Consider the following 15859-nt stretch of genomic DNA (forward strand, 5'->3'; position numbering starts at 1 on the left):
GGGTGGGGTGGGGTGTTGTTAGCTTCCAACCAAGCAACTGTTGTTTTTTCAGCAATCATCCAAGGACCCATGATAAATCCATTCCCAAATCAATGAAGTAATGATTCTCATCTATGAGCTGTTGATTTCTTATCTATCATATGTCCTGCTTCCACCATTGATCATGCAACTTTGCCCAGGATTGTCTTCAAACATCTGAAATACTTTTAGGTTTGATAGGTACTGAGCAAACTATCCACATTTCCATTCCATAGAAAAGTGGCTATTGAATACCTGATTTTTTTTCTAGGCTAATATATTCCAGAAGCAGCATTAATAATAAGCTGGTGAAAACCATTTGAGCGTAACAATTAGTGGTTGTGAAAGTAATTGTTACAGAAATTGAACAGTCTAGTATTTGAATTCATCCACTTGTTCAATTGGTTCATCTCTAAGAGCAAGATTAAACTATGTGCCATCAACTGAAACTCTGGTCTTTTTTGTGTATCTTTCTACTCTTGCTTATAGCTGATAGTTCCTGTTCTGATTCTTCTATGAAAATATCATTAGCATACGCTGTATCTATGAAGTTCAGCTCATCCACTTCACACTGAACTCCTGTACAACCAGCTTTTCCCCAATATCCATCTACTTCTAAAACTCTCATCATAACCTATAAAAGGGCAAAAGGGTGCTTCATAGGGCAACAGTTTTTGAAGCAAGATACCTCAAATAGGATAACTTACAGAATGTGAACAAAATCCAGGATCCATGACTCCTGAGGAAATGAAATTTGGGAAAGTTGTAGCTGCATCAATGCTACTGGCTGCTGCTGCAATCACATGATCTTCATTTTCAATGTTTCGTGACTTTCCCAGCCAGTCTTGCAATCCCTCATTCCTCTCCACCTCCAGCAACAGCCATTTACCTATCTGCAGGGAAGGAAGGTAGGGAGGAACAGGGAGAAAGGAACCCCATACACTTTTCCTGGTCCATGCCGCCCATGTTCCCCCAACCTGAGCTTGCTGTCTGTGTGCCTCCCTCAATCCATGCAGCACCTTCTCTGCACCTCATGCATCCTTCCTGACTTGCGTCGCCTCGCACCTTCCCTGACCCACACCTCTTGCAGCCCTTCTGCACACTTTCCCCAACCCATGCAGCTTGGATACCCTCACAGCCTTCCTGACCTACGCTTCCGCTACCACCACCACCCCATCATCACCCCTGGCTTGCATACAGCATTTATTATACGCTCTTCAGACACCCTTCCCAACCCACGCACCCCCATACACCAAGGAAACAAAGGGGAAACACCCCAGTGATGCATGGGCTGTCTAGTCCAACCTCATTGAATAACAAGCATTCCTTAAGTATTTGTCTGGCAGAAAAAAAACTTGGTCCACATAGCCAAGGTCTGATTTAAAGCTGTACTACTGTTCCTGAGGATTCTCACTGGCTATTAAGAGAGTTCTTATAACCCCTGCAAGGACCTTTTCAATTAGGTAGGACTGATTTCATGAGTTCTCACATTGTGAAATATATCAGCAAGTTTCTAATCAACGGGAACTCATTCTCTCTCAATGCTACTGGGAACGGCCAATAAATATAACCAATTATTTCAGTACCTGCAACTTGACCATCAAACGACTGAAATCAGGCAAGAATGTAACTAAACAGGAGTACACTCCAAAGAGTTAACCAATATTTCAATCATGCCCACTAGCATATGAAGGCAGTGTTGATATGCAGGTTCTGAGGTTCTGCTTGATAAAAAATACAGGAAACCAGAAGTTGCCTTTAAGCTTTCACGTTTTTATTCAGCTGAACAAAGACGGACTCCTCTAAAAGAGAAGAAGCCCCGAATGACCAGAAATCCTTGTATTTATTCTTTCTGATTACATAAGCAATCCACCCAGCAAAGCTGACACACATAAGATAAAGATTTCACCCAGTTAAGTCTGGCACACTGTAGATAAGAAGGGAGAAAGCAGAAGTAGCTAAAAATGGTCCCTTTTGGGTGTTTCCCTAAAGATATGGTACGTTCCCGGGTGGGTTAGGACATTGGGTGTTTTCCTGGCTGTCCTTTCATGACCCTGCATCCAGGACTCTGCAAGTGCCCAAAGACAACAGGGCCATCTGCGTGTATTCACAACTGATACTTCCTATGCCGTCTCCTAATTCCGGGTCAACAGTTTGGTGTAATTAAGGCATCAAGTTAGAAACCAGAAGACTCTGCAAGAGGTGCTGCTTGGGTCGGAGAGGCTGCACAAATTGTCAGTACAAGCGCAGAGGGGCAGGAGGAGGGTGCACAGGTGTGGGGGGCGCATCCCAGTGACTTGTGATCTTCCCTGCCGCCTTCCCTTTTGATTTTTCTGGGGAAACCGGCAGGGAAGGTGGCAAATGGCAATCAAGGGATCACAGGGCACTTGGCAATGGTCCTAAGTGCAAACAGGTCGCCAAGCACCCAGACTGCAATCACATGCCCCGGCTGCTGGGATGGCCGGAACTTCAAGGGCTTGTCATAACCACCCATCGTTCAGTATTTTCGTAACTTCAGTCGCTGAACAAATGGTCCTAAGCCAAGGAGTATCTGTAGTTGAGGCTGAACTCTTTACTTCTTTTAGAAAAGGATACATGGTATGTATTTTGAGTTGGCAGTTTAGTTACTCGGCAGGTGTTCAACAAATGACGTTTACTATATTCTGTGACATTTTTGGAGTTTTTATTTTAGAGGTTGCAGTATGTGACAAACATTTGAACAGAACTTTAAGCTCCTAACTTGCAATCCTAGGACCAAAGGCATAAACCAACTCACAGTTTTGGATCATACAACTAACAATCAAAAATTCAAGCCTGTATCTAGGACTAATCCCTTAAAAATTAACAACTTCATTAGGATCAAAATAAACATAGAAAATTAAAGCAATGTGAATACTGCATATGAATATCATTTGAAATTAATATTCCAAAGTATGATGAACTCCTAAATCAGGAAGAGATCTGTATTACAAATAAAGAAATGTATGGAATAAAACAAGTGCATGCATGCTTTTATTCTGGATTTACTAACATTTAAGGATGCCTATGCTTTGAATATAGCCAAAATGATGCTTCGGAGTGGCAAGGCTACTGGCACCATCTTGACCCTAAACTTATTTTCCAGAGATCAAATGCTTTCCATGGAACCAAAGGAAGGACTGAACTTCTTTAAGCTCCTTTTCAGCTTTAGATCCAAAGAGCTACCACATCTTCACTAGCATTTTTTCAGTAACCACTCCACCCCCCTCTAAATCCACCACCTCTATTTCCTCCAGTTTGGTATCCTCCACCTGAACCTTGAAAACCTCCGCTACCTCGAAATCCACCTCCAGCCCCCCCTGAATATCCTCTTCCCCCAGAAGCACCACGGTAAGAATTATATCCACCACGATATCCACCTCCATAGCCCCCTTGGTAGCCCCCCCGATAGCCAGTTCCACTTCTTCCTCGGTAGCCACCTCCACTGTCATATCGAGCCATTTTAGGTGGACGAGGTCCATCGCCAAACCTAGGAATAAAAATTAAAATTATTTGTGGTTATCTGCAAAGATGAATAAGTGCAACAATCCTCCAAATACACAATTGTGCGTATATACCAAGAAACACTTACTTTAAGTAATTAGAAGTGTGAGGAAACTGTGCCTTTGTCTTTAAGACAGTAATGCATTTTGATCATAGTTCTAACTCAAAAATTCCCTATACTACTTATTTTATAAAAGGTGTACCGTTATCCATGTATGTACCTGAATAGTGTTCCATAATCACCGTATTTTAAAATTCACATTTTTAAAAAAGAAACTAAAGACTGGTGCCATCATATTTTTAAATCCTTTTTGTTATACTTGTTTTATTCTTTGTCAAAGTAGTTCACTAATATGAATTCCTGTGGATCCCATGTTTATTCATTATGTCATCTGTCTATTTCTACTTCATACTCACTATAAATGGTGTTTAGTTGCAGTATCTCAATGTACTTGTAAAATATATATGTTGTAAAATTTCTGGTTAAAGGAGACTTCTTTCAAACCTCAGGTGAACCAAATTATCAAAAAATAAGCATTTAATTATGATTCTAAGCTAACCGCTTGAAACTAACCTCATGTTGCCACCTACTGCAAGATTAATTCCCGCAGCCAGGGGTTTAGAGATTTCAGAAATTACATTCAGCATCTGTTTGTTCATATGGTCTATGTCACTGATGATTTCTGGATTTTTTGTTACTTCTACCACGAGAGCTTCCATTGCTGCACGCAAAGAAATAATACAGGCAGCTGCACTGTGTGGCATCCTCAGTTTGATCCTAAAGTGAAGAAAGCAATTTAGCAAATGAAAATTTCTTTTCCTATCTACTAAGCATCTTAGACTTCTATAAGAAGAGACTCCTGAAAAGATACTGCACAAGAGAACTTGAATGTCTTGTTCTAAAGACCAACGTTACACTGTATAAGCAGTAGTTTCAGTTGCAATGAAGGAAAAGAAACCAGAGCACAGTAGTGCATCTCTTTTCCAAGCAATAAAAAGTACATATATTTAACAAGAACAACTAACTATAAAGTATTATGCCACTTAAAACAAGAATAATCTGAGCTTATGTTTTTCCTTACGCATTTCTTTTAAATTAAACCAGTTACTAAGTTTCACAATCCCCCCTGCCACCTTTATAATGTAAAGTCAGCCAAAGGATCATACCAGTCATCTAATGTAATAATCTCTCCATCAGATGCCACTTTCTTTGAGCCAAAGAGAAGCAGCTGTAAAGGGCTCACCAAGGTCATTGCTTTGGCCGAGATAGCTCGTGTCCGAATCTGCAGAAAGATGTGTACATAATCTATTGTATAATATGAAGTATAACAACTTTCTATTATTTACTCAACTGCTCAGAGAGGTATTGGACTCCCATACATTGGATGTCCTCAAGTGGTATTAAGACCACCATCTATGTGATGCTTTAACTTACTCGAATGTGCTGTCCCAGCAAATGACGGTACCCACCTGACCTTCACGGATCTTTAAAAAGTTAAGTGGTCTGACTTTCCACAATCTACTTAAGATCTGGTTGTTCTCCCAAGCACTGGGCTAGAAGGGGGGGGGGAAAGCCTCTTTGGATGGTTTCTGTTTTACTTTTAAGGTTTTAGTCATTGTCCTTTTATATATATAAATTTTGTTTTCTTTGAATTTTTATCTGTAAGTCACCCAGGAAGGGGGCAGTCTCAAAATTGAAATATTAAACAAATACATAAGCAGGAAACAAGATCACAATTTCTTCAAAGTCCACAAAGCACACGTCCATGAATCCAATTTTGCAAATTTGGTATTATTAAAGCAATTATTTATTAATAAAAAATATATGCACTGATTAAACGGAAAGAAAATTAGGTTTTGTAGCACCTGCTGATACCAAACAGGCAATCCTCACATGCAGATAGAAACATTTTTATTAGGAAAACAAATGTGTATCACCAGGAGTGTGAATGAATGAGAAAAATAAATTGTTTTGAATCTGCAGTAAACCAGCATGTTCCAGAGGTTCTGCTAATGCATTTCAAAACAGCCACTGTTTTGACAAAATGTAAATGCTGACTTGTTGTTCTGGGGTCAGGTGAGGCAAACCTGGTATATATTTCTCCCTCTTTGTTTAACAATTTCCAATGGGGTATATTCTTCCAACCCTATTTTCGGAGCTGCTCCCCTTCCTTCTCCCTGCTACCACTGCTCCACTATGGCATATGACCATGACCTACCTTTCCTTCTTCCCCGACCCACTGATGTCCTTGTCTTTTTCCTCCCTTCCCTGCCTAGTCCATAAAAGAGGTCCATTTTGTTCCACACAAAGTTTAATACCTGCATATTTTAGGCCAGGCACTGACCAATCAAAACCAGCTGTTCTGCATACAAAATGATTCACAAGTGGCATCTTTCTGATCAATCTGCGTGTCACCTAATATCTCAATATTCAAAGACTACATGGACATTTGACAGTCCAAGGGCCTTTTTTAAAATATATATATATAATTTTACCTTTTCTCCAAAAACAAAGAAAGGAGAAGGATACTTCATATCCTGGCTGCTGAATGGGCAGTTAACAGAGGATTTGTGAATGAGAGCATTACGTCCTTCGGTAGTGAGAATCTTCCTCTTTTCTTTGTGAAAGCAGACATTGGGATACAGGCCAAAAGCCAGCAGAGAGATCACAACATCCAGGTTGTTATCTGGTCCAGTGTTGTTGAACACCTGAGTCATTAAACTCTCTAGAAAGAGACCAAAAAAGGGCATTTCTCAGCATCTTACCAACAATACACAAAACTAATTATATAAACTGAATAGTATTTCAATGTTTGAAACTTTTCAATTCATGCCTGTTCTAACTCAAAGCACACATATATTCTATTAAATAGTTTTGTTTGCAATGCATAAATTAAAGATTACTTATTATTTTAACATAATGTACACCATGGAAAGCTTATTTTTTCCTCAGGGGCAAAAAACCCCCAATATACTTTACATAACAGCTACAGTATGTATAGAAGAACATAAATTCTTCTCATATTCTTTGAAACCCAGATTGTGTTTATGTAAATTACTTCAAAATGAGATTAAAAGTAACATGAAATCAAACGATAGAAATTATTTCTGCAGAGAAATCACAAGACTTTGAACAAGTTATAGAACTATTTACTATTTATCTTTATGTGTGGGGGGTACACACACAGATACAGGCAGGCAGGCAGACACACATGCAACACACTCACTCTTTCTACCTCCACATCCAGAAACCTTAAAGAACGATCAAATTATATGTAATAAGAAATATAGCTTAGTCTATCAGGTTCAGAATACCCGAAAGTGCTGCCACAAACAGCTACAGTAGCCCACACTTAATGACTGTAATTGGGACCAGCAATTCCACTGCTAAACTAAGTGATCAATAACTGGAAGCCATGGGCATGCTATGCAAACATCTGATACTACTATCTTGACATTTCTTCCTCTCTAATCTTTCTGCTCTGTGAGGGTGAGGGAGGAGAGAGAAAAAAAGTAAGCAATTTCTGTAGGCAATCTTTTGCCTGACCCTTACCGCTGACTCAATTACATTGCTTTCAATGTGCAGAGCAGCAAAACAGCTTAGTCTCTTGCAATTTCTTTCTCTCTAATCCCTCTGCTAAATGGGGGGAGGGGCTTGGGGAAGGATTAGGCAAAGGAGCTGTCTACAGAAATCACTTGCCTTTTTTTCCCCTACCACCCTTGCAGAGTGGAGAGATTGGAGAAAAAGTAACATATTTGTGTAAAGTGACTCTGGCTCCTAGGCCACAGCTGCTGGTATGACTGCATTGCTTTTGATGTGTAGAAGAGCATCAGTTTACTCTCCTGAAATCAAATTCCACTCTTTCTACTCTGCAAGTGAAGGAAAAAGGAAAAAAAACCCCATCAAAGCATAGGCACAGGACAATGCATGCTGAGTATAATGGTGATCATGTGATTGAGGGACACTGTGAAAATCGTAAGCGGGCCATAAAGTTATTTTTTTTCTTGGAATGGTTACAAATCTAATGGTCGGTAAGCAGGAGCTTCCTTCACGTTCGTACAAAGTTTTTCTTTTATTTTTACCTTCTGGGAATCCAGAGTTAACCAGAATTTCTTTCAGCTGTACTTTGGCTTCCCAGGTCATTCTGAGTGTTGCCATATTGAGTCTCTTAAACTCACAGAAACGAATTTCAGCATTTTCTCCACCCATTCTGCAAGAAAATGGGTAAGAATCAGTCAAGCCACTCCATGGAAGGGTAATATGCTGAGCTTTTTTATATAAAGTGGGATGCCTTATGTGTTGCCCTAAATCAAACTACCTTGCATTATCCCAGGCTTGGAAGACTGAGAGCAGGGCCACGTGATCGGAGAACCGATTTCCAGCAAAATTCCTATGCACGTAACCCAGCCTTTTACCCTCACTGATGAATGGCTCAGGGAAGCAGGTGGCAGCAGAGATAGTACACACGGCATCACCAACACTGAAAGAAAAAGCAGAAAATCAGCTGAGCTACACTGCAATATAACAAATGGCACTCCTGAGCAGAAGGAACGAAGGGGACAGAGACTGCTGGTGAGATTCACTTTATTGTTCCTAGGTAAACATGACTTTATCAGAAAATCAATTCTCTTCTTCCAGAGTCCCCCCTCCTTTTCCCCCCAGCTACTTTTGAATTTATTATCACTTACTAAAATATGCACCCCATTATCATCATTTTGCCAAGTCGAGGTTCAATGGGGAGCCTTGCTAAAATTCTCCCAAGAGGGGTCAGTTCATCATTGGAATCCAGGGCATCAAGCTCTAAAATAAAAAAAAAGCGTAAGTAAAACCTCGTGTAGTTTTCAACTACTTTTTTTTTCATCAGTTATTGTGGTGAAATATTTAAATCTGTGAAGGTGAAAATGAAATAAAAGGCTGATACATTGCTGCCGCCCTGCTCATTAATTTTCCAAATGGGAAGGAGTGCTGAATACTGTTGAAAATATAATGCTCAATTCTGTAGACTGTAATTGGGTCCTTGTAATGACAATTCTTACGAAGTTGTGAAAACACCTTGACTTTTTTATTTGCATATTATCTGTGTTCAAATGTTGATCTCTGACTGAAGTGATAACATAACTTAGCAAATTAGACATTTAGTTTTGCTACTCTGAAATGGACATAAAACAGCACAAATGAGAGGTTTTCAAATCTATACCTCAAGTGATTTAACTTTTCTTCTCTTTTCCATTCAGTATACTGTGTAGACTTTATGTTTATTATTGTATATTAGAGTTAAAGTATGTTAATATTTGATTGTATTATGTTTGGGTAGCTTTATTTAGATTTGGGATGTTATGTGCTTATCCCTGTATTCAGTTCTGGGAAGTCTGGGGGGGGAGGGGGGAAGGGGGTAGAGTTATATAAAATTTGGTGTATTAATATGTTATAGAGAAATAATGTAATTTTTTCTTTGTGAAGAGAAGGTGGTCGGCTAGTACCCCCAAACTGCATCCGAAGGTTGAGGAAAAGAAGGAGGTGGGATGTGTAGGGTAGTTGGAAGAGAAAGAGGAGAGAGGTGTGGGTAGGAGGGGAGGAAAGGAAGAGGGAAGTAGGTAGGAAGGGTGAAAGAGAGGGTGGATGCNTTTTTTTTGGTGATGTGCACCATATTTGTATTAAGAATTTATTTGAAAATTAATAAAAATTTGTAAGAGTGAGTATACTGTGTAGACCAGGGGTAGGCAGCCTTGGCTCTTTTATGACTCGTGGACTTCAACTATGCTGGCTCAGGAATTCTGGGAGTTGAAGTCCATGAGTCATAAAAGAGCCAAGGTTGCCTACCCCTGGTGTAGACCAATACAAAGTAGACCAGTCCAAGCAGAGTCAAGTGATTCAGATAAAGAAAAGTGCAATTTGTGTTGTTCAGTAGATAACAATTTTGGTAATTAGAAGGTCCACAGCTGATCAAACCCCTAATATAGGATTAGTTAGGAAGAAGAAAACCATCCTGTATTAGGAATTTTGTTGAGAACAGATCAGAGTGCTATGTAATAGCAAAGCCTCAAGCAAATTGAAAAGCACAAGTCAAAAGGTTTTTGAAAGAGATGTGTGTGAATGACATTTCAGAAAGGGACGTAGAAATTACAGGACCTGGGAATGCAAAAGGCACCATTTTAGAAACAAAAGAAGAATTAAATCTGTTCTGGGATTTTGCAAAGATACAGTTAACAGCCTCCACCAGTTTGATGAAAAGCAATGTAACTGCTAGAGGGAATTCATTTAGGCATCAAAAACAGATGCTAAGCTTAACAGCTACCTACATTAAGCTATTCCTAGTTACTATATGAACTAATAGCTTTATGCCCAGAGTAAACATTTGACGCCCTTCTAAATGTCATGACAACAACACTAGTACATATTCACTATCTTATATGGTATTAACCCTGCCCTATGGAACAGCTTCCCCTTTGAAACATAGCTACCTCTACTCTATTGATCTTTTGCAAGTCCGAGAAGACATGAATCTTGCCTCAGTTACTGGAGTCAGGATGTTAATATGGGGGCTCTGGTACAAGTGTATATGATTAGTGATGTTGTAGCTTTACTGAGCCTCAATGTAGCTTTATTTAGTTTCTTGGTTTAACAGAATCCCATGTGCTTTTCTCTTCTTGGATGCCCAAGTTTTGCCTAGAAGGCCAGCAATATAAATCGGATAAACAAACAAACTGGATTTCATTTCACCAACCAACAGGAGCTATGAAAATATGCACCGTATTTTCATTGACAAGACAGATACCTCGGAGTGTATGCTCAGCTTCAATCACTGCATCCAAAGGGGGCGGCTCTATAGCTTTGGCCAGAAATTGTCCAATCCCGCCTAGTCGTAACAGCTTGATGCTCAGAGCGATTTCATGCAGTGGTGTTCGAAACATTTCGGGGGTCATATGAGTCTCAAGTCTGAAAGAGAGGGGACATTTTGGGTATATTCATCTCTATAGCTCACGCTACAATCTCTCGCTAATAATGACCTCCAAGTTGTTTTTGATATTTACCTTCTCATCCCACAACTCTTTATAAAAACTACTGCTATGTCATACAACAAATACATAAACCTGCTTTGCACTATCAGTTATTAATGCTGTAAGAAATCTGCTGCTGGCTCACACGGTACCAGTGACTGCACGTCACATACAGTATACCCTTACCCATCCCACACTCTTAATTCCTCTTGCCTCAGCTGGGTTTCGATTTCTTTTTCCACATCAATTACTTAACAGACCCCAGAATATCTAGAAGCGCAGAGTATGAGCCTACCTATCAAAACGTGCTCTGCTGCAAAGATGGAAGCAGAATCCAGGACGGACACGACCAGCCCGTCCTTTCCGTTGCTCCAGATTCGTTTTTGAGGCCCACACAGTGGCATAATTGGTCATGTTGTTATGAGCAGTGAATAGTTTAACTTTCTGTCTGTGGGTTGGAAAAAATACTAAATTAACTCCTTAACATTGGGAGATCACTTTTACAAACAAGAGGCAGCATCCCAAACTTGTAAAAAAAAAAAGCACTGGATAATATTCTGCAGTGAATGGCAAGATCAATCTTGTTAGATACAATGTTGTGAACCCTACTAGCCTTAACAGGCGACGGCACCTAAGTGACCATAGTAGATCTTGGGGGGAAAAAAACTGAGTAAGAATGAATTTGGTTAGTATGTGGATGAGTGTCAGAAAATCTGAAGGCTGCACTAGGAAGTCATTCATTCATCCACCTCTCCCCCAGAATGGAAATGGCAACCAAAGTCTGTACTGCAGCCAAGGACATGCACCTATGTACAGAGATATCAGAAGCTGAACTTGAGATAAGCTTTTCAAACTGAAATTAAAATTAGTCTATTTGATCTTCGTCTGAAGCTAATACAGCTATGTGGGCTACAATTTCATTCAAACCCTGACTCTTCTATCTTGTCCATTTGCTACTTCTCTACAGATCTCCTGCCCTATTTCACTGGTTTCTTTTATTTGCTTAAGGAAAAGAAACAGGTGGTACAATGAAAAGCCTGAACAAAAAGAAGGGGAACCAAATCGAGATGAAAAATGTGAATCTGAAACTTAACCTAGTCTAAACCTAAGTAAAAATAATTACTGTATCATGATTTCTTGTAAGAAAACTACAACAATATCATTGCTCAAGTGCATGTTCAAAATCAAGCTAAAACAAAAGAAGAAAGCTATCCGGCTTCTAAATTATGATCTTCAAAGCATATCCAACCAGCTTTAAGGAGAGTGCTGAGATCAACTCAGAAGCCCTAAACCTCACTGATGAGCAACTGTGGGCTCAAATAAAAAAAAAATGTTAAAGAGACTGTCAAAAAACCCTAAGAATTACAAGAAATTAAAAAGTATGTTAGGCTAGATAGTGGAAATTGCTGAAGAAGCAACCCAAATCAATAAAGTTAATGATCTCGTGAAGGAGTTTACTAAGACATTTCAAAAAAACTGCTAGGAGATAACGGGAAGTAATATAATGATATCTACAAAGAGACTGAAGATGGAAAGAGATATGGAAAAACAAGGGAAGTTTTCTAGCATCTTGGAATTCAGAAGAACACTTCAATCTGAAGTAGTTTGTTAAATGATGCCAATAAACAGATGTTAGTGGAGAAAAAAAATCAGATATAGAATTATAATAGTACATAATGTAGTATAATAATGAAAATCTGTACATAATGTAGTATAATAATGAAAATCTGTACAACACAAATGCCAACTTCCAAGATACTTTTGAAGACTATTGCCTACAGGCAACGGAGACGTATTCTCTGCTTATTACTAAGTGGAAAGGCTACCGGAATCGATATATTGCTTATAAAAATACAGCACATAAAACAGGGGTCCCCAACCCCTGGGCTGCAGCCCACTACCAGTCCTTGAACCTTTCAGAACCAGGCTGCAGAAGTGGCAGGCGAGACCGCACGCACACATCCCCACTCACACGAGCGGCAGGCACGTAGAACCATCCCCTCTGACACACACACCCTCTGCCAGTCTGCAAAATCTAAAAAGTTGGGGAACTCTGATATAAAAGACTCACTTAAGGCTCTAACTACATTACACCAACAAATGTGAAAAAACAACACTGGCCAAAAATTAGAAGTCTACATATTAATAATAATAAAAAAGAAACTTAATAGACTGCAAAAACTATTGCACAAAATCCTTAATTTCATATGCTAGCAAGGTAATCTCAAGATCATTTAACACGGACTAAGGCCCCACCTGAAAACAGAAGTACCTATTTCTCAAATGTGTTTCAATAAAGGCTAAGGAATATGAATCAGCACTGCATGCTTAATAATTCAGAAAGTCAGAGAATGCCAAAAAGTTGTCAACATGTCATTCATTGAAAAGCACTCGATTTGCCATGGTTCCGATAGATGAAACCCATTAAAAGAACTTCAAGGCAAGAATTCTCCCTCAAAGAACATTTTATTCAGGAAACAAAGTATTGGCACTACGTAGTTGAACCCAAAAACTAGATTCCCTTCCTCCGATACAAAGTAACAAATTGCAATTCACACCCCCAATAAGCTGTCATAAATCATTCTCCAATTAGCCTGAAACACCGGTTTTGTCTCCAGCTCCTCAGCCTGCTTCGGTTCCCACAAAGCAGAGTTATTATTATTTCTAGCTGAGCTCAAGCATTCATCCCAGCCCCCCTTCTAAATAGAAGAAAAAGCATGTTAAAAGCAAAGCGAAAATGGCTGCGATTTTCATCAGTTGTCAGAGCAGGAACATCCAATGTTTACAGCGTTGATACGATTGTCTTGACCACAACAACCTGTGGACTGTCATTAGGAAAATGGGCTACTAGAACATCTAATTATTCTAACGATAAATCTAAAAACAGGACATAAGATCATAATCTTGGTGAAACAGATTGGTTCCAAATTGGCAAAGAGCTAGACATGGCTACATACTTTCTCCCTAGTTATTCAGCTCTCATCATTGTCGTCAAATCTATATGCTGCTATATACAACACAAAGCTGGACTGAAAAAAAAGACAAGCATGAATTTAAAACTGGAGAAAGAAACATGAATTATCTGCAGTGTTGACAATACTGCAGCAAATGGACACTTGAGTGTCTGAGAACATAGATCAGATGCAAATCCAGTAGCGGAAATCAGAAAGCACAGCCAAAAAAAAAAAAAAAAGGGACTAAAATTAAATGCAATGAAGAGAGCAAACACAAGTACAGGAAGCAGTTTCAGAACTCACTTGCAAGAATCAATAACATAGACCACATCATTGATGGTTATGCTGGTCTCTGCAATATTGGTTGATAAGATCACCTAGGGAGACAAACAATATTGTATGCTTGAATACAAGGCTGCATTCACAAACGCACCCTCCCACCCGAACTCTCCCAATGTGCTGGGATTACACCTTCCCAGTGCCATGCTTTATACAAATTCCAGGAACAACCATTATAAAACAACTTGAAGGCTGCAAGTTGGAAATGGTTGAGCTACACCTATTCCAAGAGGTTCACCTTGGTGATTCCGGGGGCCACCGGATCAAATACTTTGCGCTGCTCTTCTCGGGGTATCTGGGAATGCAGAGGAAGAACTCGGTATCTCTGGCTTCCTACAGTAAGAGTGGAAGAAGGAAAATATTTTAAGCAAGCTTATTTCATTTGTATATCTCCTATTTTAAATAGTACATCTTCTTTTCAGCAATTAGACATTCAGAGTTGCTAGACAGTGAGATGGGTGGCATATAAATTTAATAAATAAATAGGTTTCACTCCTCCATACATAAGGAAAGCTCTTTCAGTTTTATGATCACCTCAGCGGGGGGGGGGGGAAGTAAAAAAAAAATACAGCTGAAAATTGCTTGTACCAAAGTGTGGATTCATTTCCAGGTATTTCTGCATAGTGTATATCAGATTCCAGCCAGGCAAGAAGACAAGGACTGCTCCAGTGGCATTCAAGGTCTCAATATATTTCAACAAAGCCTCTATGAGTTCAAAAGGAGTTTCCTTCTCATTCATCTGGGCCATGCGGCTTTTTGTTTCTGGGCCATATTCATCGCTACAGATAAGGTTGCAATTTGCCTAGAGGAAAATTGAAATAATGAATGAAATGTCCGTATGCAAATAACGAAGCTCAGAGAGCACAAATGATTCCACCATTCAACTAAGGCATGCATGTCCTCTTCTATTAGAAAATTTTTATATATAATATTAACACTAATGACAGTACTATTATTATGCAAATCACTGCTGGGAGATTGAAAAAGCAGAAAGACACATGAGCAAATCAAAACGGACCGCAATGACTGACTCAAAATATTTGTCCTAAGTCCACTATTAGCTCAATATAAAGTGCCCTATGTTTCAAATAGAAACAGTATATACTTTATTTTGCTTAGTATAACAAGAAATAATAAAGCTCAACGCACTATACAAAGACATATGCCATTATAAAAGATGTATAACCATGCATGCTTTATCATCATAATTCTAGCTTTTATAAGCAATATTGCAATTTTATTTGGACTAAAAATCCTTAACAACATACTTACATCATCATCTTCAGTACCTTCTTCATCCTTATCTTTCTTTTTCTTATCCTTCGGTGGAGGAATAAATTTAGTCATTTGAATACAGTCTTCCAGAAAATATTCTATAACCAAAAAGAGTAAGATTACTGTAGAAATCCTCTGATCAGCTAAAGTGCCAGTTTCTGTTGGGATTTCCAAAAAGACATCTACAGTAGTGGCCAAAATAGTAGAAACCTTTTGGGAAAAGTCTATTTTTGAGGTTTGATGGCTAATAACACCACTTTTTTTGGAATAGTACCATAAAATTATATATCAATGGAAATATAATTTAATCAAGAATGTAATGCAACATAGTTTGTTCAATTATCTGTACTGTAGTCTATGAAACGTTATAGCCAAATAACCAGAAAAAGGAAGCACAACTTGCTTAGGTTGATATCAGATAGCTTTCCTTCAGCTGACTGTAGCCAATGAGCATGAGTGTTTAGAGCGCCAATCAGGTGTCATCTTGTTTTGGCAATGAGCCAATCAGATCACAGTAGGAGTAAGTTATTGATATCATATATTGAAGCTGAGAGGACATTTGTCAGTGTATTAGGTGCTCACTATCAAGTTGGTTGGGTTTTTTTTCTTTCATTTAGTGAGCTTGTAAAATGTAATAAACTTAAAGTAATGGTGCAAATAGTTAACTGGTTGCCCAGAAAGCGATGTAAAATAGTATTATTAAGTGAACAAGGCTTCAGTTATAAAGAAATTAGAAGAAAAATTGGTGGAAA

At 38.9% G+C, this 15859-nt stretch overlaps 1 protein-coding gene across 1 annotated transcript in view; it reads right to left on the reverse strand.

The window, feature by feature from the left end:
• Positions 1-2682: 2682 nt before the first annotated feature.
• Positions 2683-15859, reverse strand: part of DHX9 (DExH-box helicase 9) — a 33780-nt gene continuing 20603 nt past the window's right edge. The window contains exons 15-27 of the mRNA XM_015813114.1: positions 15105-15205; positions 14421-14634; positions 14071-14165; positions 13797-13870; positions 10835-10987; positions 10317-10477; positions 8230-8341; positions 7860-8021; positions 7624-7751; positions 6037-6266; positions 4708-4823; positions 4115-4318; positions 2683-3526 (exon numbers count right to left, since the gene is read on the reverse strand). Of these exons, the coding sequence (XP_015668600.1) occupies positions 3244-3526; positions 4115-4318; positions 4708-4823; positions 6037-6266; positions 7624-7751; positions 7860-8021; positions 8230-8341; positions 10317-10477; positions 10835-10987; positions 13797-13870; positions 14071-14165; positions 14421-14634; positions 15105-15205 (2033 nt within the window). The 3' untranslated portion in view covers positions 2683-3243. The remainder of the gene's footprint in view (positions 3527-4114; positions 4319-4707; positions 4824-6036; positions 6267-7623; positions 7752-7859; positions 8022-8229; positions 8342-10316; positions 10478-10834; positions 10988-13796; positions 13871-14070; positions 14166-14420; positions 14635-15104; positions 15206-15859) is intronic.

Source organism: Protobothrops mucrosquamatus, unplaced genomic scaffold (genome assembly GCF_001527695.2).
Source record: "Protobothrops mucrosquamatus isolate PMUCROS unplaced genomic scaffold, P.Mucros_1.0 scaffold140, whole genome shotgun sequence".
NCBI lineage: Eukaryota > Metazoa > Chordata > Lepidosauria > Squamata > Viperidae > Protobothrops > Protobothrops mucrosquamatus.